The sequence below is a fragment of the Podarcis raffonei genome, chromosome 3 (assembly GCF_027172205.1).
Source record: "Podarcis raffonei isolate rPodRaf1 chromosome 3, rPodRaf1.pri, whole genome shotgun sequence".
In the NCBI taxonomy this organism is placed as follows: Eukaryota; Metazoa; Chordata; class Lepidosauria; order Squamata; family Lacertidae; genus Podarcis; species Podarcis raffonei.
The window spans coordinates 94,509,263-94,536,399 of record NC_070604.1 but is presented as its reverse complement, the minus strand read 5'-3'; the positions used below and the strand labels follow the sequence as shown (position 1 = coordinate 94,536,399).

Below are 27,137 nucleotides of genomic sequence, written 5' to 3'. Positions count from 1 at the left end.
GATCGTCAGTGTGTATAACAGGTACATAAGTAATTATACATGAATGATTCTCAGTAGTAAAGATATTGAATTTGTTTTGACGTTTTTTCTGTGTTAGATGGCAGCTAAAAGCTTTTTTTTATAGCAGCATGTCTCTTCCAGACATTGTTTAGTTATGTATAATGGTTTTTAACATTTGCAGGTTTTATCTGTGTTTCATGGCTAGTTGTTTTACAGAGTCATGTAACCTGCTTAGGTATTTTTTATTAAGTGATTTGTATTTTTTTTTCTAAATAAGGATACATTATCTAGTTGTATAGTGCTGAATGAGAGATGCATCCGTTCCTACAAGTCATACATTAGTGTGGTGGAACAGGCTGTAAATGCACTGGAAATATGGCAGTCATAACGTGAAAAAATAAAGGAGGCAGCAAAGATGCCTTCCTTGCCTTGCTTGATTTAGGGATGGCCTTAGTCTGGCCCTGCAAAGTCATTCTTAAGTCCTTGCCCACTACTAGGCATAAGGTTTACTGCAAAGCATAGCTTATTATCCTAATTGTTCCTCTCCTACCCATATCCAAACACAGGTGAATACCCACCCACCCCCCAATACTGGTGCATTTGGAATTTGTATCTATGATAGTATGATCTGAATCCCAGGTGTCCAGGAATATTGTACACCCGCGTTGGGTGTTGGTAGGATGTTGTCTAATAAAGTGACCAGGTGAGACCTACAACAAAAGGTCGCAGCATTTAAGTGCTTTTGTTGAAACATTTTTTGCCTTGCAAGAGAACCACACAAATAGACGCACTTTGATTTATTTGTTCTCATCCAGTATTTTATTATAGGGAGAGAGAAAATACATGTGCTTTAGAATGTATGTTGCAACTGATAATAGAAAATCAACTGCCCATCAAAATATCAGACTGGGCGATTTAGTTAATTCTGCTCCCTGTAGTTAATTCCTTAGAAGATTTGCATTTTATTAGACTGTTCAGCCATTGAAATGCAGCCAATGTTCCTTGCTTACTAACCTTTTGAGATACAGCCTTACTCTCCCCGAGACAAAAGTACCACAGACTTCTTAACCTTGCCATCTTTTCTTTGCCATGCAAGTCGATGGGGAAACTGAATTTCCCGAAGAGGGTGCAAATCACTTGCTGCTTCACACAGCCAAAGCAATCCCACTGACATTCCTGTAGAACTATGCTGCTGTAAATGGCCACTGCGTCACCTCCTTAAACCGGTCATCGGAGTAAGATTTCTGCAAAGCAACAACCTGGAATCCATCTGGGGCATTTAAACTCCTCATTAAGCGAATGTGCTGCATCTGTCACAGTGGGCTAGCAGCTGCTTGCTTTTCCTGGAGCGGAATGCTTTCATTCATATACATATATATATTTATTTGGCGTGTAAACTACACACTGATCTCACTCTCTTACTAAGAGCGGTACAGAAGCAAGTTGCCCAGCAACTTCATCTACATTCACATAACTCTGGTGTATACTGGAAGTTCAAGCAGCACTTCTTAAGCTGGCCCCCTTTCTTGTCTTCTTCTGAATTTCTCCTTAGCCGCTGACCTCAGCTTTGCAACCTGTTTCTTTTGGGCTCTGGTTAACCGGGAGCCTTTTTTCTTTGGCGGGGAGGTTGTCACCGTCGCTTTCGAGACCCGTGGAGCCTTTTGCGCCGTTCTGTCCGACTTTGTCTTGGATCCCCGGGCCTTGGGGGTTTGGGTCGTTTGCTGCTTTCTGCCAGACCTGGGAGCCTTCGCTGCCTTACGTTTAGTAGGGTCTTTGTGGGAGGCAGGCTTCTTGGATCTTGGAGTGGAAGAATTTGGGGGCAGTTCGGTAGCATTGAAGGCTGTTTTGGGGGGACGGGTTGTAAGACGCTCTTTAAGCAGTTCAAGGACGGTTTCTGTGAAGAGACATTTTAGGAGGTTACCATCCTTGTTTCAACAGGTTGAATTTAGCAGCGATACAGAGCAATTTAAGATGGTGGGTGGGAAAGGAACAGAAAAGATTATTTATGTATGCGACAACAGCACTGTGGATGCTACTAGTCCAGAGATGGAAAGAAGAAAGAGTCCCTACCAGAGAGGAATGGCAAACCAAGCTGTTAGACTACGCCAAAATGGCAAAACTGACCGGAAAGCTCAGAAACCAAGAAGACAAAAACTTCAAGAAAGAATGGAGGGAAATTATAATTTATTGAGGAGACCGCTGTAAGCAGATGAAAACATTAGCAGGATTTTAATCTCACTTGTAATGTAACAAATACTATGGACAATATGGATAGATATAGATTATGAAATAATATGCAGTTGAGAAGGTTGACAATAGAGGAGGAGAAGATGGTGGGAAAGTCTTGAGATTCAGAGAGATCTCTTTATATGGATATGTATTTGGTATTGTAAATCTATATTTGTAATATCAAAAACAATTTTTTAAAAATGGTGGGTGAGGTGTCATTATTATTAAGTAGTGGGTTGACAAAGCAGACGACACAGAGATTTCTCCAAGTAGTTCTTTATAAGTAAGCTGGAACTGAACTGAACTGCTCAGCTGTTTTACAGGCAGCTGGCTGTCAACATTGTAACAACAATAGCCCAGGGTTTCCCACATAAATTAACTGACGTGGACCTGAGTGAAAACTATATACACAATACCCCTGGTGGCCGGGCTGAGAACTTCAATACATAACAATTATCACAGTGCTTTGCAGCATTGCCTGAACCCCTCAGCCACCCTTAACAACAGCACCCCTGCCTTGAATCAGTCTATCCCTCAGCCTCACAGGTTTGTGGTAAGGATAAAATAGAAAGGGGGGAACATGGGAAATATTATGAGCTGTTAGGAAGAGGTTTGCTGGCTTGTGTAATCCACCCTAAGCCTCAAACATTTAGATTTGGGGTGAGAAGCCATTGACCAGTGCAGGGTTTCCCAAACTTGGGTCTCCAGCTGCTTTTGGACTACAGTTTCCATCATCCTTGACCACTGGTCCTGCTAGCTAGGGATGATGGGAGTTGTAGTACAAAAAACAGCTAGAGACCCAAGTTTGGAAGCCTTGGACCAGTGAGCCAAGTTGGGATTTCGATTAGGCCCACAGAGCCAGCCCTTAAAACCACACCTACCTGCCCCCCCACCTGATGTCATCAAGTGTGGAGCAGGTACCCATGTAACCACACGGGACTACAACTCCCATCATAAGGAATGATCGAGAGCTTAAAGTGAGCTCCAAATTGCTCTTCTGCAGGAGCAAGACCTGTTCCCCCTGCTCATCAGCTGACGGAGAGCAGGAACATGCCAAACACTAAGTGGTTTGCACTCAAGCCGCTTTGAAAATGGGAAGAGAAAACGTCCATTTTAGCCGGCACAGACCCTCCAAGTGTCCCTATTTTCCAGGGACATCCCTGATTTAGAGAAGCCGTCCTGGTTTCTAATTTGATCCTGGAATGTCCTGCTTTTCCTTAGGATGTCCCTATTTTCCTTAAAGAAATGTTGGAGCGTATGGCATTATCCCGACCCCCGAGCCATCTGAAGGCAATCCTGTATAGGGCAGGGTTTTTTAATGTTTAATGTTTTATTTTGTTCTTATACAGTGGTACCTCGGGTTAAGTACTTAATTCGTTCCAGAGGTCCGTTCTTAACCTGAAACTGTTCTTAACCTGAAGCACCACTTTAGCTAATGGGACCTCCTGCTGCCGCCGTGCCACCGGAGCACGATTTCTGTTCTCATCCTGAAGCAAAGTTCTTGACCTGAGGTAATATTTCTGGGTTAGTGGAGTCTGTAACCTAAAGCATATGTAACCTGAAGCGTATGTAACCCGAGGTACCACTGTATATGTTGGAAGCTGCCCAGAGTGGCTGGGGCAACCCAGTAAGATGTGTGGGTTATAAATAGTAAAATTATCATTATGGAATGGGACGTCCCTATTTTCATCGGAGAAATGTGGGAGGGTGTGGGCGGTTTCAGTGACAACTTGGACTGGTGTCCAATACACCTTTTGACGGGGGTGGGGACAGATAAGGGTCTTGTCCCCCAGGCTGAAAAGTTCACCCCTGATTCAAATATACTTAGATCAGAATATATACATTCAGACTGGAGGGTTTTGTTGTTTTTAGTATTCTGCAACATGTCACTGATACAGTACTATTGCATTAGTGATGGTGGATTTACACTGGAGTGTCCACACACCACATTACTTTATTTGTTGTTCTGCAATGCTTCCCCAGTGATACAGTATTAGTGCCGCCTAGAAGGGCACTGTTGGACTACAGCACAACAAAAGCAAGCCAATTCCTGCCTCCCCACCCCCACCCCCCCAAAAACCCCACAAATCCTAGAACATTTGTTGTGCCAATTGGAAAACTGCCAGTATGTCCATTGCAAAAGCGATTGCAGGTGCAAACAGTGTCAAAACGTGATTGTGTATAACCACCCCAATACCATCATGAGCAAAATAATCACAAGTGTAGAATAAAGAGGGGGGGTAACTAAATTGTTTATTATTGATTGATTGTAGTATTTACTTAGTTGGAAGCCTTTAATGGTTGGCACACACATCGAAAGTTCCTTTCAATATGTCTTAGCATTTCTGCTACATACCAAACAAAACAGAAAAACACCACATATCCTTGTTGACTTACTTGCACGGGGAATGAATGGGATTCGCTTACTCTTTGTTTTCACTGGAATAGGCTTCTGTTTACATTTCCCTGGTGGAGCTCTCCTAAAAAGCAAATAGATTCGGTCACAAAAATTATGTGTGGACATCTTGAGAATGGATAAGGAGCCTGTGTTTGTGGTGGTTTTCTAGAGGCAGATGGCCAATTTCAGTCTTTCTGTTAAATCATGAGCTTGCCAGCAAAAGACCTTGAAAGCACTCTCATGCGAACAGAACAAGAGCTATATCCTGCCCAAATCCTTCCATTAGTTTCTCTCCTTGTGAAGAAGCGGATTTTCAGTTAAGGAAAATGTCAAGCATTTTGTACTTGAAAAGAACTCTCTTCCTGATTTAGGTTTTGTTAGGTACTGAGTTGAATAGGATCCAAAATGCAGCAGCCTGATTGGTCCTAGAACAATAGGATTCAGAATGCAGCAGTCTGAGTGGTCCTAGAACAATGCAGCGGTATGATTGGTCTGCAGGAGCCACCCAATCCAGCTCCAGATGGAAGTGAATTCACAACCTGATTGGCCTACAGGAGAATTCCGGAATTAGCCAATCACGTGCAGCCCATTGTGTAAATAATGTATATAAAGCAGATACTTTGGGGGAACATTCGTTCCTCCTCACCACTATGAGCTGAATAAAGAGCATGAAATCCACCCTCGACTCCGAGTATATTTCAGGTTTCCTGTGGATATTTGCCTACTATATCTTTGGTTTTAAGTCTTTCCACTGCTCTGCTAAATTAATTGGAACTGTGATACATTTATCATTCCCAAGGGGTCACATGCGTGCCATACTTTTAAAATACATGCCCTCCCAAAGAATTCTGGGAACTGTAGTTTGCCCCTCCTAGAGCTACAGTTCGTAGCACTCTTAAACAAACTACATTTCCCAGGATTCTTTGGAAGACGCAAGTTCTCTGGAATCTCAGTATTTAGTGGGAGCAATTCATTTGTAGTAAAAGAAACAACTTCAAGGGTAAATATGAGCAAGTGAGTGAATTTCAGCAGGAAACTCACATGGTGCCCCAATCCAGATTGGACCCTATAGCTACATTTTTTTTACAAAACAGGCCTGTTTAACCACACTTTTTTAAAAAAAAATGTTAAATAATGTAACATGTCGTTTGGCTTTGGTGAGTTTGAGTTCTCGCGTTTCTGCCTTGAAAACTCCATGGCCTTTTTATGCTACTGAAGTTGAGACAGTTCTCACTTTCTCTCTTGAGTGTAATTCACAAACATGCTAAAGAAATGAATGGGAAATATAGACTTCTAAAAACCTGCAGAAAGGTCCATGGATCTTCCTGGAAGTTCTTGTTGGACACTTTTTCCACTGAAGGTGAAGTAATACCCATTCTCAGATAGCATGAACAACAGGTTGGTGAGTTTTGTTGTGTTTTTGGTGTGTGTTTGTGTGTGTTTAAAGCCTTACATTCTTCTCCTCCCCACACACAAAAAAGAGATTAAATGGGAGGGGAAATAGAGGCTGGTGGTTTGATCATGTGGCTGCTGCAAAAAAACCCAAAAACAAAACAATACCTGCATGAATAAGAAGCACCCATCCCACAATAAACGCACACCTGAAAGCACCCATAGGCTCAGAAAACTAAAAATAAAATCTGGAAAGTGTGTATCAAAGAGATTAAAGCTTCCCAGAACAGCTTGACATCTTCATAACAAGGTGAAAAGAACATGAAAATTACTATCTGCCCAGAAAAGCATCCCAAATGTTGGTAGGCCTAGAAGTCTTCCCTACTTGGGAGCAAAAGCGATGCTTTCTTGGTACATTAATCTTTTGGATATCGTTTGGATAAAAGGAGATAGACAAACAGTGAATATTTATTACTGTCATTGATGTGCCTTGCCATTACTTGGACGGAAGTTCTGTCAACAACTCTCATGTTTTTCTAGACTAGTTCCTGAGTCTCAGACGAATTCTATGGTTGGTCTCAACTTCAAAATAAATACAAACTACAAAAAGATGTATTTTTGTCTGCTTTCTATGCTGCGGGTTGCCTGCGAGCCAGCTCTCCTTGAGCACAAATGGGGACAGAGTTCCCTACAGTAGGGGTGAAAACAGACACAATATAAAACGAGTAACTGAACTGAGATGTGCGCAGCAACAGACTGAACACTGGCCAGGCCTAGCTCCAGATTTATTTCCAATTTCTCCTATTTGGTAAACAGGTCTCATGCTATGCTGCTGTTTCAATTATTACTAATAAAACATCCACCTCTTCATTTTGGCTGTTCTTATTTTAGTTAAGCCTTGGTTCTAAACCAATTCCTTGGACCTCTCGAGTTACAGCTGCTGTAATTTGGCTTCTTTTGCCTGAGGCCTCAGAAGCAGAGAGCAGTACTTTAGCTCTTGCTCCTTGGGGTCTTAGGGACAGCTAGTGTGGATTTACACACAGGGAAAAAATACTATAAATAAGTCAGAAATTAAAACATTAAAACCAAGGGGGGAAACCCCTGTGTAAAAATGCTAGAGAAAAGTTTTGTGCTCTCTGGCGCCATCTGGTGTTGCATGTTTATAACACATTCAAATCACTGGGTTGTTTTGTTTACTATTGTAGCTGAGTCCCTAGAGTACAGCCTGAGATCTCCTGCGCAAGTTGGGTGAACAAAGCAGGAGTGGTGGTAGCTCTTCTACCTAACATGGTTGGTTTTTTACTCCTTGAGAGTTGGCACCATCTGAACCACCAGGGGAAGAATGACTTAGGGTTTTGGGTCAGGTTTCTTGATATCAATTGTAGTAGCTTATGCGATATTTAATTCCTGTTACTGATGGAACATGCTCCCATGCTCCACAGTATTTTGTTATTCTGCACACACACACGAAATACCTTCATGAGACATTCTTCCCTCAAAGAATCCTGGGGACCCTTACAGAGTTACCACTCCCAGCAACTTTTAACAAATTACAGTGCCCAGAATTCTCTGGAGGAAAGAAAGTTGGGGAAACCAATTGTGGGGCTTTCAGGGCTCTTGGTTTCCTAATCCTCAAATTCCTTAAAAGGAGTTTAAGCCTGTGGACTCCCACTGATTTAACTGGAGCCCAATTGCTTTAAATCAATGTACTGTACTTCGTTTTAATTAAATTAGTGGATTGACCTGCAAGTGCCAGAGCAGGAAACTGTGGCTTCCCAGGAACATAGTTGTTCTGCAGGTTTAATGCATGAAACTGAAATCCAGTCATGTGAATGGAGTGTTTCTGTTGTATCTGTTAAGTTGTGGGTGAACATATCAGACGACACAGCGATTCTTCAAACAGCTCTTGTTTATTCACAGGCCAGAACAGAACTGAGCTGAAGGGTTCAGCCAGCCTGCTTATATAGAGCTCCACTAGAACGCAACAGTAACCATTTTCTGTAACTATCCAATCACTGAACGTCACTTTCGATCCCTTATTTGCAAATGTGGACCTGAGTGAAAACTATCTACAGTATCCCCCTGCTGGCCCAGGGTGAGAACTTCAGTACATAACAGTATCTATCACCCTGGAAGAAAACTGATGAATGTTTGTGTGTGATGCTGATGCTGTTCAAAAAATCAGCAGGTCGCGGGGACATTCAAGGACTTGAAAAAGTACCCACCTTGCAGGATCCACAACTTTGTATATCGATCCATGTGGCGCAAAGGCACTGGGGTAGGACGTAGCCATAAAATAGAGCTCAGCTGGAGACAACAGGAAGAGAGGAGAAAGCCAGGAATGTGAAATTCGTCAGACAAAGTTGCAACAAGTTGATAACCGTGCAATTTTTTCCTCTCTATGTAAGCCAGGCCTGTGCAAGTTGTAACCTACCACCAGCCTAAAGAAACCATGTGGCCTTCCAGGTTCCTGATTATTTCAGGGTTGCCATATTTCAAAAAGTAAACCAGGACACCCCAAAAGTTGTTGAACAACTCAGAGTCGGTGGCCTCCCCAAAAAATGCTTTCCTAAGAAAACAGACACAGCAACCAACATTACCTGCTTCATCCTCAGCGAAAGAAATGATGTATTTGCTGTAAGAGCTGACCATCCCTGGAAAGGCACAGGCTTTAGTGCTACCAATACAAATGTCTTGCTTCTTCCATTGATTTGCTCTCTCATCTTCTTGCAAAGCCATAAGCCGACTGGATGAAAAAACAAAAACATATGTTTTATGCTTTCACAGTTCCACTGTAGCTTAGAAAAACTCTTTCTGGTACAGTATATCCCAAAAGCCTCAGCGCCTAGGGCTTGCCGATTGAAAGGTCGGCGGTTCGAATCCCTGCGGCGGGGTGCGCTCGGTCCCAGCGCCTGCCAACCTAACAGTTCGAAAGCACCCCCGGGTGCAAGTAGATAAATAGGGACCGCTTACTGGCGGGAAGGTAAACGGCGTTTCCGTGTGCTGCGCTGGCTCGCCAGATGCAGCTTTGTCACGCTGGCCACGTGACCCGGAAGTGTCTCCGGACAGCGCTGGCCCCCGGCCTCTTAAGTGAGATGGGCGCACAACCCTAGAGTCTGTCAAGACTGGCCCGTACGGGCAGGGGTACCTTTACCTATATCCCAAAATAGATCCAAGGCTTTCTCTGGGGCCGTAAATACCTTTTGCTACTCTCCATTGTCATGAACTGTTTGAGCCCATGACTAGGGATGAACTAAAAACCAATATTCTGAAATGGTCTATAGGAAACCTACCTACTGTACTGAAAAGTTAATGGAAAGAAGTTTGTTCCTTACCCGTTCATAAAATCACCAAAAATGTATAGGCCATTCAGGTTTGGAGACTCACATCCTCTATACACATAACCTCCAGTGACTGATTTTCCCACTGAATGGCTGTAGGCAAATATTGGAAGTATATCATCTGTTAAAAACAGAGGAAATGCACTTTAGTCAATTAAAACTGTTTGATTATCTAAAAAGGAAATAGTCATCCTTCTTCAATGCACGAGCAATTTTTTTCTAAAACAAATTGGGCATTTAAAGTAAAATTAGTGTAGTTTATAGCAGCGTTGTCCAACCTTTTTCCTACTGTGGCCCCCATCCGACCTAGTTTCCTTTCTCTAGCTCCCCCATTGGCATAGGCACAGGAGACAACTGCCCCCCCAATAAGTAAAAATCAATACAAATCAGAGGTACTGCCCTCCAAAAAAACCTGCTCCCCTAAAAAAATCCTGGCTACACCCATCCATGTCAAAAGAGAGAGAGAGAGAGAGCCCCCTTACCCGCTTGTGACTGGCCAAGCAGATAGCTAGCCAATCAGGATTCCGCCCCCCTTCACTTCTCATTTCCCTCTGTGGCCCCCTAGCCTTGGGCTGTGGTTCCCCCATTTACGCATTGTTCAGCGTGATCCCCTTGGAATATCTTGGTTTATATGGAAACACTGGTTTATAGGACCACCATGCATCCAGCTTTGCAGCCGACAGACCTCTGTTTGAAGGCGTCCTCTGGTTGAATGGCTGATGGGCCCAAGACTGGTTTAAAAATAAGTAACCATTAAAATGGAGAGGAGGGGTCTTGAAATTACACATATTCAGAGACCTCCAGCAGTGGAGGTAGATCATCACTACCACGACTAGTGGCCATGAATAGCCTTTTCTGCCATGTATTTGTCAAATCCTCTTTTAAAGCCAGTCATGTTGTTGGCCATAACTATTTCCTGTGGGAGCAAAGTCCATAGTTCATGTCCGCTGTGTGACTTTCTTTTGTCTGTCCTGAATCTTCCACCGTTCAACTTCACTGAATGCCCCCAGGCTCTGTGAGAAATGGAGAGAGAAAACGTTTCTCTATTCATTTTCCCCATCCCGTGTGATTTTATACGCCTCTATCGTGTCTCCTTGTACAGTGGTACCTCTGGTTGCAAATGGGATCTGTTCTGGAGGCCCGTTCGCAACTTGAAAAGAACACAACCCGCGTCTGCGCGCGCGCGGGTTGCAATTCGCCGCTTCTGCACATGCACGTGATGTCACTTTGTGTGTCTGCGCATGCACGAGCAGCAAAACCCAGAAGTAACCCTTTCCTGTACTTCCGGGTCGCCATGGGACGCAACCTGAAAACGCGCAACCTGAAGCAAACGTAACATGAGGTATGACTGTACTTGCCTTTTCCTGAAACTAAAGCACTCTAAATGTTGTAACTTTGCCCCCAAGGATCTTATCCTTAATGAAGAACATGTGCACTTCCTATCCCTTCACAAAGGAATGACAAAAATGATAGCTGCAGAATTAACAGTTAAACCAAATACAGGTAAGATAAGGCCTTCCCACGAACACACTAAAAAATGACAGGTAACATTCTTTACCTAAGGAGGAATTTTGGCAAAGCTTGATGTCATAGCACTCAAAGCCTTCCTTAGCTCTCCAGCCGTAGTTCCCGCCTTTAACAATTATGTCCACTTCTTCATACTTGTTCTGGCCAACATCTCCACAGAAAATTCTCCCCCTCCCTTTGCGACTGAGCGGGTCACCTCTGTCCACAGAGCAACGCCACATGTTCCTCACCCCATAGGCATAGACTTCTGGGAGAGCTTGAGGGTCAGAGGCAAAAGGATTGTCAGAGGGGATGCGGTAAGGCTTCCCGTCAGAACTTCTTCCATCCACATCGATCCGCAAAACCTTTCCTAGTAAACTACTCCTGAGAGGAAATCAAGGCATAAAACAAGGATTAACAAACGTGACAAAGAAACAGAAGGGAGAATATTGTAGCAGTTTCCATATATGCTGGCTGGCTGCTTGACTAGATGGGATATCATCAACTTCTGTCAAATGATACTCAAGGGAACTTACATAAAAGATTTGGAAAAAAGCAATAAATGATAAAATAATCTTAAGGCAGCCCTGTTCAGGGAAGTTTTTAATGTATGATATATTAGTGTATTTTTGGTCTTTGTGGAATCCACCCAGAGTGGCTGGGGAAACCCAGCCAGATGGGCGGGGTACAAATAAATTATTATTATTATTATTATTATTATTATTATTATTATTATTATTATTATTATTTTAAAAGCACCCCTGAACAGAAAAGCAGCGTTATTTTAAATAGTATAATTTGCTTTTAAAGGCGAGGTAAGCTGTCTCATATGTAATCAGCACTTATTGAAGATGGACCTTACGTGTTCTGAGCATTCCCAAATTTACCAAAAGGGTCCCCGGCTTTCCCTCCATCCCCTGTAAACAGGTACATGTAGCCATCCAGGCCAAAGAGGATCTGTCCCCCATTATGGTTTGCGGCTGGTTCTTCGATTTCTAAGAGACTCCTGAAGAGAGGGGGTGGGGAGAGAAACACAAAGATCAGAAACTAGGAAAAAGAGCGAGGGAGGAAGGCTGCTTAATATTCAGGGCCTTACTAAGTTCAAAGACGTATTTTAGTTATTCAGTCACTAAGCAGAACATCTTATCTGCATAGCGCTCAATCTTCCCCTTTTCCTAGACAAAGCAAAAAAGGACCTTAAAATTCCTGGGATAATTCTATCCTTCTGATGAAATCTGTCTGCTGGATAGAACTGTCTTAAGTGCACATCTGGCACTCCCACTTGCCCTCCCAGGAGAGAAGCTGGGTCAGAATGTGATGCATCCATCAATGCTATGGAAAGGAAGTCAATTAATGGCTTTGTTTTGATCTATGATAAGTCTTATGCCAATAGGCAATCACCCATGGTGGACTGCGCGACACGTTGCAGGTCTAAGCCGTAGTCAAAGCGGGAAATCCGGACGGCAGATCAGCACAACTCCTGGATGCAGGAGTGGTGCTATTTTTCCAGAAAGAGAGGTGCCAGAGCTCACCATGAATTTCTCCCTTGCCCACCTGAGAACTGCTGGAGCTGAGTACCAGTGAACTCTGGCTGGGGAAAAAAGCCCTCCGCAAGAGTGTTAACTGTGCAAGGTCTTTCCGCATCCAACCATTCCTATTTGGCAATATACTTCTCAATACATCTATCCTGCTTCCAGGCACATCTTGAGGTGGCAGCAATTGAACGTGGGTGGAAGAATACTCAAAACTAGGACCCTCAATAAACTAGGAGACACTGTGGTCTGGTAGATGATAGGTTGGGTTGGGTTCCGCGCTGGACATTAAGCCCTGCACAGCAACTGGGAAAGTCACCAAATTCCCAAAAGAGCCAATGTTTGGATGCAGAGGGTGTTCCCCATTCTTCCTTTGAATGACCACCTTCGATTCAAGCCAACAACACAAAGGAGCATTCTTCCTCTGTTGACATGGATCAAGTCATACCTACAAAGGGGGGAGGGATTCCTTTTCATCACTGGCTTCAACTATGATTGAAAAGTGGGTAGCCCTTCCCTCCAATGTCAAGAGAGCTCAGGGTCCAGCCTGTCAGAATCTGGGTCCTGTTCTCTGTCTCTGTTCTAGAGCATTGGCTGATGCAACTGGTGGGTCAGGAACCCAAAACTGGCCACGCCATGGTCTAAGATAGGGAGTAAAACACTCACCTAGAAGACTACAGATTGTCATATATAGGTGGAAAAACAGAGCCAATGAACCTGGCAGTGATCTCCATTGAAGACAGTGGGATCAGGCTGCACAAGTAGCCCCCATGTTACAGGCTGAAACTGAAACTACTCTCCAGGTTGAAGATTTGTCTAGATTCTTTCCAAAGTGCCGAGCGTAGGGCTGGCAAAACCTCCTTTCTCCCCTCCCCATCACATTTTGCAAGCATCAGCTGCAAGTCAGAGCAGTCTCTCTTGTAGCCTGTGGCTACAAAGGAAAGCACACACCTTTGCTTTGCCTGCAGACACCTGTTGCCTGCTGGGAACAGGCCCACGCAGCCAATGAACAATGTGGACTCCGCCCATCAGTTGATATCATGAGTGACATCAGCTGATTGACAGGAGGACGTGGTTGGGCCTCATGGATCAAACTGGAACCTTTGTTGGCCAGCATTAGTCTGTGAGCCGAAGGTTCCCCACCCTTACTAGGTTGACCTAGGTTCAGATCCCACATCTGAATGCATTCTTTTATCTTGAACAGCACAGTAGTGCTTAGCACCTGAGTCCACCTCCACCCACATACCTATGAAATTGCCCTTTTGCTTGGCCAGGGAAAATAAATCACAGATCACAGAATTCATTGTTTCTTAAAGCCCAGTTGGGATTTGCTTTAGCACAGAGTGTACTTGGTTACTACTTATCCCACAGGGTCGATATGAGGACTAAAGGTGACAACTTCACCCTAAGCCCTTGGGAGGAAGCAGAGATCCCAAGAAGATGGAAGAAGGAAGGAAGCTTGGGGAAAACATTACCTTTCTGTGCTTGCATCAGCCTTGTTGACATCTGACGTGGAAACTCTTAATTCACTGATCCTGATTTTCTCCACCTTTTTCTTGTCCTGGTAGGAGTAATAAATGTAGAATTTCCCATTGTCCTTGTATTTGGGGTGGAAGGCCATCCCGAGGAAACCTCTTTCATCTCCTAACCAGGGGGTGGTCAGCACCATGTTCTTAATATCCAGAAAAGGCTCTTCCAGGCGACTTCCATCTGGAAGAAAGACCCAGATGATGCCCACTTGTTCAGCCACAAACATGCGATAGGTGTTGTCGTTCGCGTGCGCCATCAGCACAGGATTCCTCAGTCCATTGGCCACCTCTTTTAGGCACAGCTGAAGGCAACCTTTCTTGTCCTCCACCACAGAGCCCAGGTTACGGTTCAGGTCTGTGTTTTTCAGCACGTCGGGGAAGCAATAGTCTTCATCCTGGATGTTAAGCAGGTTGCAGAAGCGGGTCTTGTTCCTCTCGCAGCATTCCTGGATGTGTTTGTCATCGGTAAGCAACGTGATGGCAGAACGGCAGTAGAGGTGGAACTCTGAACAGTAGTCCGAGCAAAGCCCAGGCAGGTTCCGCAGGGGCGTCTGAGGATTCTCAGCATCATAAAGATGAGCTGCGTAGGGTGAGCATTCCTGTTAAAGGGCGAAAAGCATTCTGAAAGTGCTGTGCAACGGACTCTATCTGTGTGGCTGCTGCTGTAGCATGATCATGCCTCCTCAGTCTGCACATTTATGTATTACAAAGACACCTCAAATAGCAGGCCTGAATAGCGCAGCTGGTTGGAGCGTGCTACTGATAATACCAAGGTTGCAGGTTCGATCCCCACATAGGACAACTGCATATTCCTACGTTGCAGGGAGTTCGACTTGATGGTCCTCAGGGTCCCTTCCAACTCTACATTTTTATGATTCTATAATCCTAAGTGTGCAATGCTCCCTGATTTTAAGAAACGTAACAGCCCCATTGAATCAGACCAAAGGACTATCAAATCCAGGGGGACCTTTGGCCCTCTGGATACTGTTGGACTGCAACTCCCATCAGCCCCAACCAGCAAGGCCGATGGTTGGAGATGATGGGAGACATAGTCCAACAGCATCTGGAAAGCCAAAGATACCCCATCCCAGACCTAATCCAACATCTTGTTTCTCACAACAGCCGTCCAGAAGCCTATGGAAAGCTCACATGCAGGACATGAGGAAATAGCCTTTTCCACTGTTATTACCCAACAACCAGTATTCAGAGCATGGTGCCTCTGATGCCGAAGGTGGCATATAACCCATACCCTCTCACACGCCCCAGCGGAAAACCGGGATGTGCGGCTTTTGGGGCCGTGCTCCTGTGCGAGTCATGTGGCTCGCATGAGAGCAAGGCCCTGAAAGATGCAATATTGCTAGAATTGGCTAGAATTGTTTAAAAGTACTTTTCCAAAAAACAAAAGTCCTTTTTGTTGGGGATAATTCAGATGGAAATTGCCAGGTATCACAAAAGGTTATTTATGTCTGCCACTACTGTGGCCTGTGTTTTGTTAGCCCCAAAATGGAAAACAAACAAGGTCCCAATTAAAGAAGAATGGCAACTTAAGCTGTTGGAATATGCTCAGCTTGCAGACTTAACATATAGAATAAGAGAACAAGAATAACATATGTTTAAAGAAGATTGGAAAATGTTTATTGAATATATGGGGGGGAATTGTGTGCACTTGAAAACGTTGGCAGCATTAAGATAAATTCATCAGTGTAAATAAGTTTTGATGGATGTAATAATGGAATACTGAATGGTTTATTTTATGTAAAATATGCAGGGATTTATTATATGCAAAATGAACCATGGAAAGAGAAGAAGGAAGGTCATTGATATTTTAAGGATGTTTAAATGAGTATTCTAAATTATAAAACAGAAAATTGTGTGTGTGTGTGTGTGAGAGAGAGAGAGAGAGAGAGAGAGAGATGTGATCTCGCGTGAAAGCACCTCAAAAATGGGGTGTTCCCATTTTATTGGGGCAGTCGGGTATGATAACCATTGTTATTAGCAGCCAGTGATAGCCGTATCTTCCATGAGTTGTCTGTTCTCCCTTTAAAAGCTATCTATGTTGTGATGGCACTTGATGGCCACAACCACATCTTGTGTAGGCAGAATCCATAGCTATGTCCAAAGAAGTGTGCCATTCTCGCCATCACACAATAGCATTTCTCCATCTTCGCCACACGGAGAACCTACTATTACGTGCTTGCTCTTCTTCTTGCTTATATAAGGTAAAGGTAAAGGTACCCCTGCCCGTACGGGCCAGTCTTGACAGACTCTGGGGTTGTGCGCCCATCTCACTCAAGAGGCCAGGGGCCAGCGCTGTCCGGAGACACTTCCGGGTCACGTGGCCAGCGTGACATCACTGCTCTGGCGAGCCAGAGCCGCACACGGAAACGCTGTTTACCTTCTCGCTGGTAAGCGGTCCCTATTTATCTACTTGCACCCGGAGGTGCTTTCGAACTGCTAGGTTGGCAGGCGCTGGGACCAAGCAACGGGAGCGCACCCCGCCACGGGGATTCGAACCGCCGACCTTTCGATCGGCAAGCCCTAGGCGCTGAGGCTTTTACCCACAGCGCCACCCTTGCTTACATAGCTTTTTGTTATTCTGAGGCATCTGATCATAGCCTGCATTTTAAACAAGGCTTATATTTTGATCAGATTCCTGTATTCTAAAAATGACCTTAAAGAAATATATATTTGTAAATGTTTGTATCTCTCATGCCAGGCAGAAACCATACTCTGGCAGCTGTTTATCTTCTTGATCAAGGGCCCCCCTGATCTATAGCAGTGTCTCAGGGTTGTAAAAGGAAATTACAGGCTAGGAGCAAAAGGTCACACTGACCATACAAATTATAGAATACAATCAAGGTTGCAAAAACACAATTAAATAGTAATAATTATTGTGCCTCCCATTAAACTTGAGCCACATCTTCCTAAGGTTAAAAGGGCAAGAGCTAATACAAACAGCAGCTGGCTAGGGAAGAGGCTTCTCTCTGAAGCTGCTTTGAATCTTTAGAATTTAGAATTTAGCTTAGCTTTTGCTAAGTTCCCTTTCTTCTAAAAAAAAAACTATGTTATGAAATATATTGGCTTAAATGTAATTATGCAAAGGATTTAGAAAGTAAGAAATCATAGAATCATAGAAGAGTTGGAATAGACCATGAGGGCCATTGAGTCCAGACCCCTGCCAAGCAAGAAAAGCACCATCGGAGCACTCCTGACATATGGTTGTCGAGCCTTTGCTTGGTGACCTCCAAAGAAGGAGATCTTTCATTGATAATGTGTGGGAAGATGAACAAAAAGATCTGTTCAGATAAAATTAGCCACCATCTGTTTTGGAGTGAATAGGGCAATAGGGCAAAAGATGAAATGTTAGTTAAGGCGCCTAGTCTAGGGCAAAAGGTTATTTGGTAATTAAGGTGCCTGGTCGAGGTAAATGTAAGATATATGACTACTTATTTGCCAATTATAAATAGAAGGAAATATAGCTCTTTGTCTCCCATAAAAGGTAATAGGAAATGGGTGTATCTTTTATGATTGGTTCTAGCAAACAGCCAATAGGGATTTTAACCAGGCTGATTGGACAGAGGCAGCCAAAGGAGGAGCAAGGGGGCTGAGCTGAGGGAATATAAGTGCTGGCCATAATGGCAGGAGGCCAGGCCAGAGCTTGGTAACCATATACCACTGTGCCTCTTATTTATTTGTCTGACAAATAAATTATTATTTTAATTTCTCTATTGCTGCGTTGAATATTTCATTCCAGCTAAGCGTTAACCACAAGCAGGGTGCTACATTTTATGGTGCCTCTGTGACTCGGATAAGTGGTCTGCTGGAACGCAGCCCCTTCGCCTTACTGGGCAGGGTACAAGAGGGAGGACCACTAACTGCTTACCCAGCGCGCACTGGAACATTTTTTCCAGGGGAACGCAGAAGTCTCGTCTGTCTGATACCTTGCCCACCGACGGCGACGGACCGGGGGGAACCAGAGAAATAAACTGGGAACCAGCTAAGGGTAAGTGCACAAAGGGTTTGGCCCTCCAATTAATTAGGAGGAAGAGAAGTCCTGATCAAACTTCTGCGTCTCAGTAAGGGGAAACTGAGTACGCTACATGGCTGGGTACATCAGATGGTGATCTGATGTAGGGAAAAGGGAAAGGTTGGGAGGTAGAGTGTGGTGAAGTATCCAGCGCATTGTATGTGTGAGAAAGTACAATCTGTAAGTGTGGAGTGGGTACTACTTCGTTTCTCAGTAAGGCGAGTGTGTGAGTGACTGAGTGGATACTTCACAGGCCCATATAATGGGAGTTGGAGGTTCAAAGGGGGGAAATACACCTCTTGAATGTATGTTAAATAATTTTAAGAAAGCCTTCTCAGGGGCATATGGAGTCAAAATGACGCCAGAGCGCCTGAGAACGTTATGTGAATTAGAGTGGCCGAAACAAAATACTGAATGGCCATCTCAGGGAACCTTTGATATAAATTTAGTAAGCAAACTTTGGTCTAATATCGCCAAAGAAACGGGAGGGTGCCCAGAACAATTTTCATATATAGATTCTTGGCTGAGCACATTAAATAAAAATCCTCCATGGATAAGGGAATGCAAAGTCCAACGATGCAAATTATTGGCTGTAAAAGCCGAAGCTAGGAAAGGAATCTTGCCAAATAAACTCAAACCCATTTTTGAGGGACCAGAGGAAGAGGTGCTTCCACCTCCACCCTATGCTCCACATCGAAGGGAGCCTAATCCAAATACTCCACCAGTTGTAACCCCAAGGCAAGAAAGTGGAATGAATAATGGGGGTGGAGTCACAGAACTTGATTCCTTGATAGATTATGATAAATATCTTCAGGAGGCCTTGGAGTCCTATAATAAAGCCCAAGCAGAAGTGGTTATTCCACCTGTGAGTCCCAGTAGAACTCCATCTACAGTCTCCTTTAGTGGAACAACCAATTGCCCACCCCAAACCCCTGTACATCCAAGTCCTAGAGAATTATTACAGGAGTTACAGGGAGACCTTGATCGGTCAGCAAGCAATACAGCAAGGCGTATAAAGCTGCTAAAAGAACGCCTTGGGACAGATACCATCCCCTATGATTTGAGGCCCCTAGAGCAAAGCGAAGAGAAAGGTCACGTAGTAGCCCCTCTTAGAAGAGTATTTGATACACTTGAGGAGCCTGTGCTGGTTAACGGGCAACCCGGACCACGGCCACCTCGAACTTCGACCCTCCAGTACATTCCATTCACAACTACGGATCTGATGAATTGGAAAACACACACCCCATCTTTCGCAGAAAAACCTCAGGCTATGATGGACTTGGTGACTTCAATAGTAAATACTCATAGTCCTACTTGGACAGATTGTCGCCAGCTCCTGAATACTCTGTTCACCACTGAGGAAAGGAGAGACATAATTGAGAAGGCACAGATATATTTGCGTGAGCAGGCCAGAGTGGGAAATATTTTTAATATTGACCGTCATCTCCAGGATAACTTTCCTTTGGAAGATCCTAATTGGGATCCAAACAATGCAATTCACCTGGCCAGGCTTACCACCTACCGCCAGACGCTTGTGCAAGGTATCCGCAGGGCATGCCAGAAGCCCACTAATATGTCTAAAGTCTCAGAAGTAGAACAGAAACCTAATGAGAGTCCGGGAGACTTTTTAGAGAGGCTGCAGGAAGCCTATTGTATATGGACTCCTTTTGACCCTGAAGCCCCTGAAAACAGCAGAATGATTACTGCTACTTTTGTGGCCCAGTGTGCTTCTGACATTCGTAAGAAAATTCAGAAATCAGAAGGATGGGAAGGGATGCTGATGAGCCAAATTATGGCCATTGCACGCCGAGTTTATCGGAATAGGGATGAGGCTGAGAAACAAGAGAAGAAGAAGTGGCAGAAAGAAAAGATGGTAATGCTGGCCACAGCAGTGATGTGTTACCCATAACACTGTTTCGTGTTCAGTGTGCACCCACAAAAGACTTAAGTTGTCACCTTTTGAGCTCCTGTATGGGAGGCCGCCCTCCTTTGTTCAGGATATTCCAGCTGACCTCAAACAAATAGGAGACCATGTGACACAGGGACAAGTGCAATCTCTCTCCCGTGTTTTTGTCTCTCTCCCGTGTTTTTTGTTGTTGTTTATCTTAACAGGTGGGCCCTCAAGCACACGCCTTGCAGCATTGCCCAGCCGATTCATCAGTTCCAGGCTGGCATAGCGTATGGGTGAAAGAGTGGAAACGTGATCCACTTGCACCTAAGTGGCATGGACCTTACACCGTCTTGCTCTCTACTCCAACAGCGGTGAAGGTAGCTGAGGTGACCCCCTGGATTCATCACTCCCGTTTGAAGAAATCCGAAGGCAGTTGGACGTGCAAAGGTGACCCCTCTAATCCTTTTTTAAACTGACTCTCTCCAAAAAACCCCTGTATCTAGCCCTACGGGGAACAGGCTAGGTCACGGGCAACATTAGACGACTGGCCTGCTGCAGCCACAACCTGGAAGCTGGCTGACCTGCGCACGCCTGAAGCTTGAGGAGCGTCTGAACCAGCGATTGTGAACGGGAAGATTCTCTTATACAATTGATTGACTGCCCCCCCCCTGTGGAACAATTATTAGAGATATTACTCATTGGGGATCCTTGGGATATATGTTTTGGTCTTGGTGGTTCCCCATTTCTGTCACTGGAGGAATTATATTGGGGCTAATATTTTTTTGTTATCACAATAAGGTAATCTTTTGTGGAAGGAATGCATATACTAGACATCAACATGATTTTATTATTAATCCTGATCCCTTGGGAAGGGGAAGGGTCCTTGAATTTGAGCAAATTTGCTAAATATGGGTTCCGCCATGACCACAATATGTGGGTAGGCTTAGCTGAGATGGTAGCCAATGTTACAAATAGGACCAATTGCCTTGTTTGCTCTCTTGGGCCAGATGATTCAGAGGGAGGTATGCCCTTATTACCAATACCATTAAATGCCATTGGTATGGTAAGCGAAATGCCACACCAAACAGAAGTACAGAATTTCCCCGGATGGAACTCAACTAAACCAATACGAGTTATACCTGTACAAGGGGAATTCTGTGTACATAAATCATCAGAGGCAGCTGATTCTACCATGATAGGCTCTTCTCATTGCCACTATACTTGGGATTATATTAAGAATAGTCAAACCTGGGCAAACGGTACTACCTATCGAACTCGGAATACCTTGCCCTGTGCACCTCCTTTTATTCATGCATGGAAAATGGTGTGGAACATAACTGTGACAGAAAAAGGCAATCTAACATACTGCACTGTGAACTCTATGCCCCTTTTGATATTTCGCCTTATGCACTCCACGTACCAAAAACCTCAGACCCGATGGTTGTGGTGGATATGTGGAGAATGGGCATACAAGAAACTCCCTTCCAAATGGAGTGGGACTTGTTTCCTGGGATGGGTATTACCACCAATGTGGATTATGCCCACTAGTTCAGCCAAGCGTACACGAAGAAACGCTGATATTTCTCGTATAGCAGGAGGAAGTACCCAAAGTTGGAGCGATACTGATGATTGGCCACCAGAGCGCATTATAGCCTATTATGAACCTGCCTCCTGGAATCCTGATGAGCTCATACAAGGGGCACGGGATCCTATTTATAATCTAAACAGAATAATTCGATTGCAAGCAGTAGTGGAACTTGTAACCAATGCAACGGCCCAGAGTTTGAGACTTATTGCACAACAGTTGGATGAAAGTAGAGCCGCCATTTTGCAGCTGAAAATGGGAATGGATTATGTACTTGCCAGGCAGGGAGGCCTATGTGGAGTCTTGAACTTGACAGGGAATGCCTGTTGCTTTAACATTTCTGATAATGGTGAGGCAATCCGTGTGTTGGCCACAAAGATGGAGAATATAGCACATGTCCCAGTACAAACATGGGAAGGATGGGATATGGGATGGCTCACCAACTGGTTACCAAATGTCGCAGGACTCAAAGGGATACTATTGTCTTGCTTGTTTTTCTTGACGGTAGTAGTAATGGTTTTGTGTATGGTGCCATGTATCATTTCATGTTTTAGAAGTACAATTAGCAAGATGATTTCAAATGAAACTCTACCTCATATCATGGCCCTATACAGAGCTTTACCTCAGGAATATGATGAAGGTCAAGCTATCAAGGACACTTGGGAAGGTCCTTGAGCTTGAAAGGGGGGAATGAGGCATCTGATCATAGCCTGCATTTTAAACAAGGCTTATATTTTGATCAGATTCCTGTATTCTAAAAATGACCTTAAAGAAATATATATTTGTAAATGTTTGTATCTCTCATGCCAGGCAGAAACCATACTCTGGCAGCTGTTTATCTTCTTGATCAAGGGCCCCCCTGATCTATAGCAGTGTCTCAGGGTTGTAAAAGGAAATTACAGGCTAGGAGCAAAAGGTCACACTGACCATACAAATTATAGAATACAATCAAGGTTGCAAAAACACAATTAAATAGTAATAATTATTGTGCCTCCCATTAAACTTGAGCCACATCTTCCTAAGGTTAAAAGGGCAAGAGCTAATACAAACAGCAGCTGGCTAGGGAAGAGGCTTCTCTCTGAAGCTGCTTTGAATCTTTAGAATTTAGAATTTAGCTTAGCTTTTGCTAAGTTCCCTTTCTTCTAAAAAAAAAACTATGTTATGAAATATATTGGCTTAAATGTAATTATGCAAAGGATTTAGAAAGTAAGAAATCATAGAATCATAGAAGAGTTGGAATAGACCATGAGGGCCATTGAGTCCAGACCCCTGCCAAGCAAGAAAAGCACCATCGGAGCACTCCTGACATATGGTTGTCGAGCCTTTGCTTGGTGACCTCCAAAGAAGGAGATCTTTCATTGATAATGTGTGGGAAGATGAACAAAAAGATCTGTTCAGATAAAATTAGCCACCATCTGTTTTGGAGTGAATAGGGCAATAGGGCAAAAGATGAAATGTTAGTTAAGGCGCCTAGTCTAGGGCAAAAGGTTATTTGGTAATTAAGGTGCCTGGTCGAGGTAAATGTAAGATATATGACTACTTATTTGCCAATTATAAATAGAAGGAAATATAGCTCTTTGTCTCCCATAAAAGGTAATAGGAAATGGGTGTATCTTTTATGATTGGTTCTAGCAAACAGCCAATAGGAATTTTAACCAGGCTGATTGGACAGAGGCAGCCAAAGGAGGAGCAAGGGGGCTGAGCTGAGGGAATATAAGTGCTGGCCATAATGGCAGGAGGCCAGGCCAGAGCTTGGTAACCATATACCACTGTGCCTCTTATTTATTTGTCTGACAAATAAATTATTATTTTAATTTCTCTATTGCTGCGTTGAATATTTCATTCCAGCTAAGCGTTAACCACAAGCAGGGTGCTACAATTCCAGTCCAAAACTGACTTGTTAAATCCAAAGCTCTTGTTTGACTATTGACTATACAGTTGTACCTTGGAAGCCAAACAGAATCCGTTCCGGAAGTCTGTTCGACTTCCAAAACGTTCTACTTCCAAGGTGCAGCTTCCGATTGGCTGCCAGACATTCGGCTTCCGAAAGAACGTTCACAGACTGGAACACTCACTTCCGAGTTTGAGGCGTTCAGGAGTTCAGCTGCTAAGGCGTTCATCAACCAAGATATGACTGTAACTGGGAATCTCAAAGTGGTTTGGCAATCAATCCTTCTTTGCAGGGAGCTCTGGGAATGGTAGCTTTGTGAAGGGAATAAGAGTGTCTGAACAAGTATCAGCATCCTTGACAAACTGCAGTTCCCATAATTCTTTGAGGGATGCTATGATGACTGTTTAAAGTGGTGTGATGCTCCTTTAAATGTAAAGGGCAGATGGGGCCTAAATCTTCAGAGCTCAGTATTGTATGCTGAAGTGCAGTTCAACAAAATGTCCCCTCTGACAAGCCTTTGTCCCAGCATTTGCTTTGGATCCTACAGTCTCTCCCTGTCTCAAGTCCAAACTTAGCCCCTGCAGGGGCTGTCTTTCAGAGAATGCAAGCAACCCCCATTTGCGGCTAAAAATGTCTGAGGTCAAGACATTCCTAAGGGTCTACATAACAGTTGCTAGGATTAAACCGCCTTGCCAGTAAAAGGCTGGCCCATCTGTTCCTTTTTCCTCATCTATGTGAGAGGTTGCAAATGGTGTTCTGCTCATTGTTCCAACCTCTATCTCAGAGGGGCTGATGAAATATTAAGTCTTTAGGTCCCTCTGTGACTACTGTGTCTGCCGTTTTATAAGGATTTCCTCTCCCTGTCTCCCTGTCTGAAAAGTTGTCTCCACATAATAGTAAGTGGAGCTATGCAGAATTAACTATTGTCCCAGTTGTTAAGGGTTGGTGGGAACCGTAACTGTGAGGGATAAACTAGAGACACCAGGATTTTGATTTTTTTTTTGAGGTGTGGAAAATGTGCTTCAAATGTGCTTTAAAGGCACAGTGTGTTAAATGTGTTTTTCTGCATTTAATGAGCAGGGGTTTTGAAGTGAAACTTTTTGCATCAGCTTGGGTGGTGGAACTGATAATTAACAGGAGGAGAGAGAGGGAGTTTAACCCTTTCCTCCCCTGCTGCAGTCCGAAAGGAAATCCTTTCTCTGGAGCTAGTATTTGCATAGGCAGGAATTCCCTGCCCTCTCTGGCACTACTGCATTTTAAAAGATCTGCATATTGGGTGCAAAGACATATTTGAGGTCACCTTCCTCTTTGGCCCTAAGACTGACATTAATTAATCAATCAGTGTCAGGAACCCTCACATTTATCCACTATTTCCAGCAGTGGTGCCATCACAGCAAGATTTGGGGGCAGAGGTCTGAGGGGCCCATTCAGCAAAACGAGCAGAAGGGCTCACCTTTGCTGACAGACCAAAATACATTTCAGATTAAGCGGGGCAACAAACACATTGCTATCTGAAGAGGGGCAAAATCTTTAAGCCCTAAGTAAACTGAACCACTGGCTTCATTTTCCATCCAGGTTGTCTTTGCTTTACTTTAGACCAATTCCATCCCTGCCCCTGACACACACAAAGTGCCCCACACTGGAAAAAATATGGGTTCCTGTGGCTATGGAATTATTTTTTAAAATAAGCAGCTTCCTTTTGACTTCACAATCTGAGCAGTGTTGCCCCTTGAAGAGAGCGTATTCAGTGCATGCAGATAATATTTTAGCGCTGAGGAAGCTTAGATGGAAGAGTGCTAAGTGTTTGCCTGGTGTGTGTTTTGGCTCCTTTGTGCTGGCAAGGAGTGAATCACTGACCTCCATGACTCACTTTAAAAGGGGAACCCTTTCTGCTCATAAATCACTGGATAGGCAGGATGCCAATGGGAGCTGCACCCTTTGCTCATTGTTCTCCTGCTACACACACACACTGGCCGGCTTCTGCTTTCAGCCAGATGGGCAGCCTTCACTAGAAAGCAGGGGGAGCAGGAACCGAGCAACTGAGACTGGAGGGAACCCTTTCCAAAAAGGCATGGGTGCCAGCTGTTTGATCTGAGGCTGCTTTCAGAACTGCAGCTTTCCAGGGCACCAGGCAGGAGCACAATCTAAACACATCGCTTCATGGCATCTGGGAATCAAAACACCAAGGTCCACTTTGCTCAGCCCTGCATAAGCCGCCCAGCGCTGCCCAGTCTCGGTCTGCATTTATTTGCAAAGCAAATGGAAGAAACACTTATCTTTTTGTTCCGAACCTCAGACACAAAATGATTAGCTTCGCCACCTTTCCAGCAACGGAGAGCACCATTGCTGCTTCATTTGATCTAGAATATTAACTTGAAAGTGTGTTTTGTAGCCCCCTTGGGCACAAAAAAACCCTGCTTCACAGCTCGCCTTGAGCTTCACAACAACTTTGCGAGAAAGATTAAGTGGCTCGCCAAAGGGAGGCCGGGAAGAATACAGAAGTCCAAAGAGATTTGCTTCTTGGGGTGTGCATTCGTATTTCTTTTCTCGCACTTTTGCCACCGTTCAAACAGGTTCTGCAGGTTTCTGATATGAAATCCACAAAATCTGTTTAGCAGGGGTTAAAGTAGCATGAGTGAACAAGTTGCAAGCTGTGATTGCTCTTCCAAGCTATCTTCAAATTTCTGGGGGGGAAGACATTCATTCCTTGCTCTCCAGCCTTCATGTGAGAGTGAGGATGTGAGATTTTCACCACTGTGTCATATTGGTTTGAAACATTTAAAAAAAACAACCCACACCCTAAGATTATACAGCTTAATACCTGTATGCTAAGCAGATATGTAGAATGAATCAATGGAATATTATCCTTATCCTCCCCCTGAACAATATTACATTATCTTTTTACATACATCACAATTTGTCCACAGGAAAGATGCCATTTATATATATTCCCCTGTAGCTGCTAAAGATGCTACATATATATATTCTACACACACACACACACCTGCTAACTTAGTTTTATTTAATTTCTGTTCACTGTCTTCCCTCCTTAAAAAAATTAATAAACCAACAGTAGAATTTGCAATCAAGTGGATATCAGTGATGCATAATGAAGGTTACAACCCACCCATTGCCTTACCTGGCATAAAATATCTTTGATATATCCTCCACACAATTTGTGAGCCTGCGGATCGATATAATCCATCACCTCCCAGTATTTGGCTGCAATCGTATTGTCTTTGTCCTGATCGCAACAACCAAAAGTTTCATAGGCAGAGCAGAACTCCAGGTGGAAGGGAGGCTGGAAAGGAGGACCATAATCGAGGCACTGTGGGTGTCCCAGGAGTAGCCCACTTTGGCCCAAGAGCATAAAGAAGATGCCAGTGAGAAATTTTAAAGAATGGAAGGAAATCCCGGCTCTGTTGCTCTTGTAGGAGCTCACAGTAGCTTTCCTCACAGAAGTTTTCCTGTTGCTAGATGTCTCCAAGATGTGACCACCTTGAAGATTAGGGTTATTCATCTTCTGAGCTTTGAAGCATCCCAACCAGCAGAGAGCTCAGTGTTTGCTCAAGTTTGCTTACACACCCCTCTCTCTGTCTCCCATTAAGTTTACTATTGGTGTGCTGAGAAGCAGAGCCTTCAGACCGCCTCTTGGCAACTCCACACCTCACACTGCAGAATACTTCCCTCCTTCCTTTTTTTGCAATATTCTCTGACCCCTCTGATAGAAGGAGGCAGATGCCACACAGTAACATACAGTGTGTGTGTGTGTGTGTGTGTGTGTGTGTGAGAGAGAGAGAGAGAGAGAGAGAGAGA

The 27,137-nt window shown here is 44.0% G+C and overlaps 1 protein-coding gene across 1 annotated transcript; it reads right to left on the bottom strand.

The window, feature by feature from the left end:
* Nucleotides 1-27,048, bottom strand: HHIPL2 (HHIP like 2). The gene is made up of 9 exons (XM_053383111.1): nt 26,461-27,048; nt 13,874-14,526; nt 11,729-11,872; nt 10,919-11,250; nt 9,355-9,481; nt 8,620-8,765; nt 8,245-8,326; nt 4,627-4,709; nt 1-1,894 (listed from the first exon to the last, which is right to left on the bottom strand). Exons 1-9 carry the CDS (start codon nt 26,839-26,841, stop codon nt 1,509-1,511), a joined length of 2,334 nt encoding a protein of 777 aa, XP_053239086.1. The 5' UTR covers nt 26,842-27,048; the 3' UTR covers nt 1-1,508.
* Between the last annotated feature and the right edge of the window lie 89 nt (nt 27,049-27,137).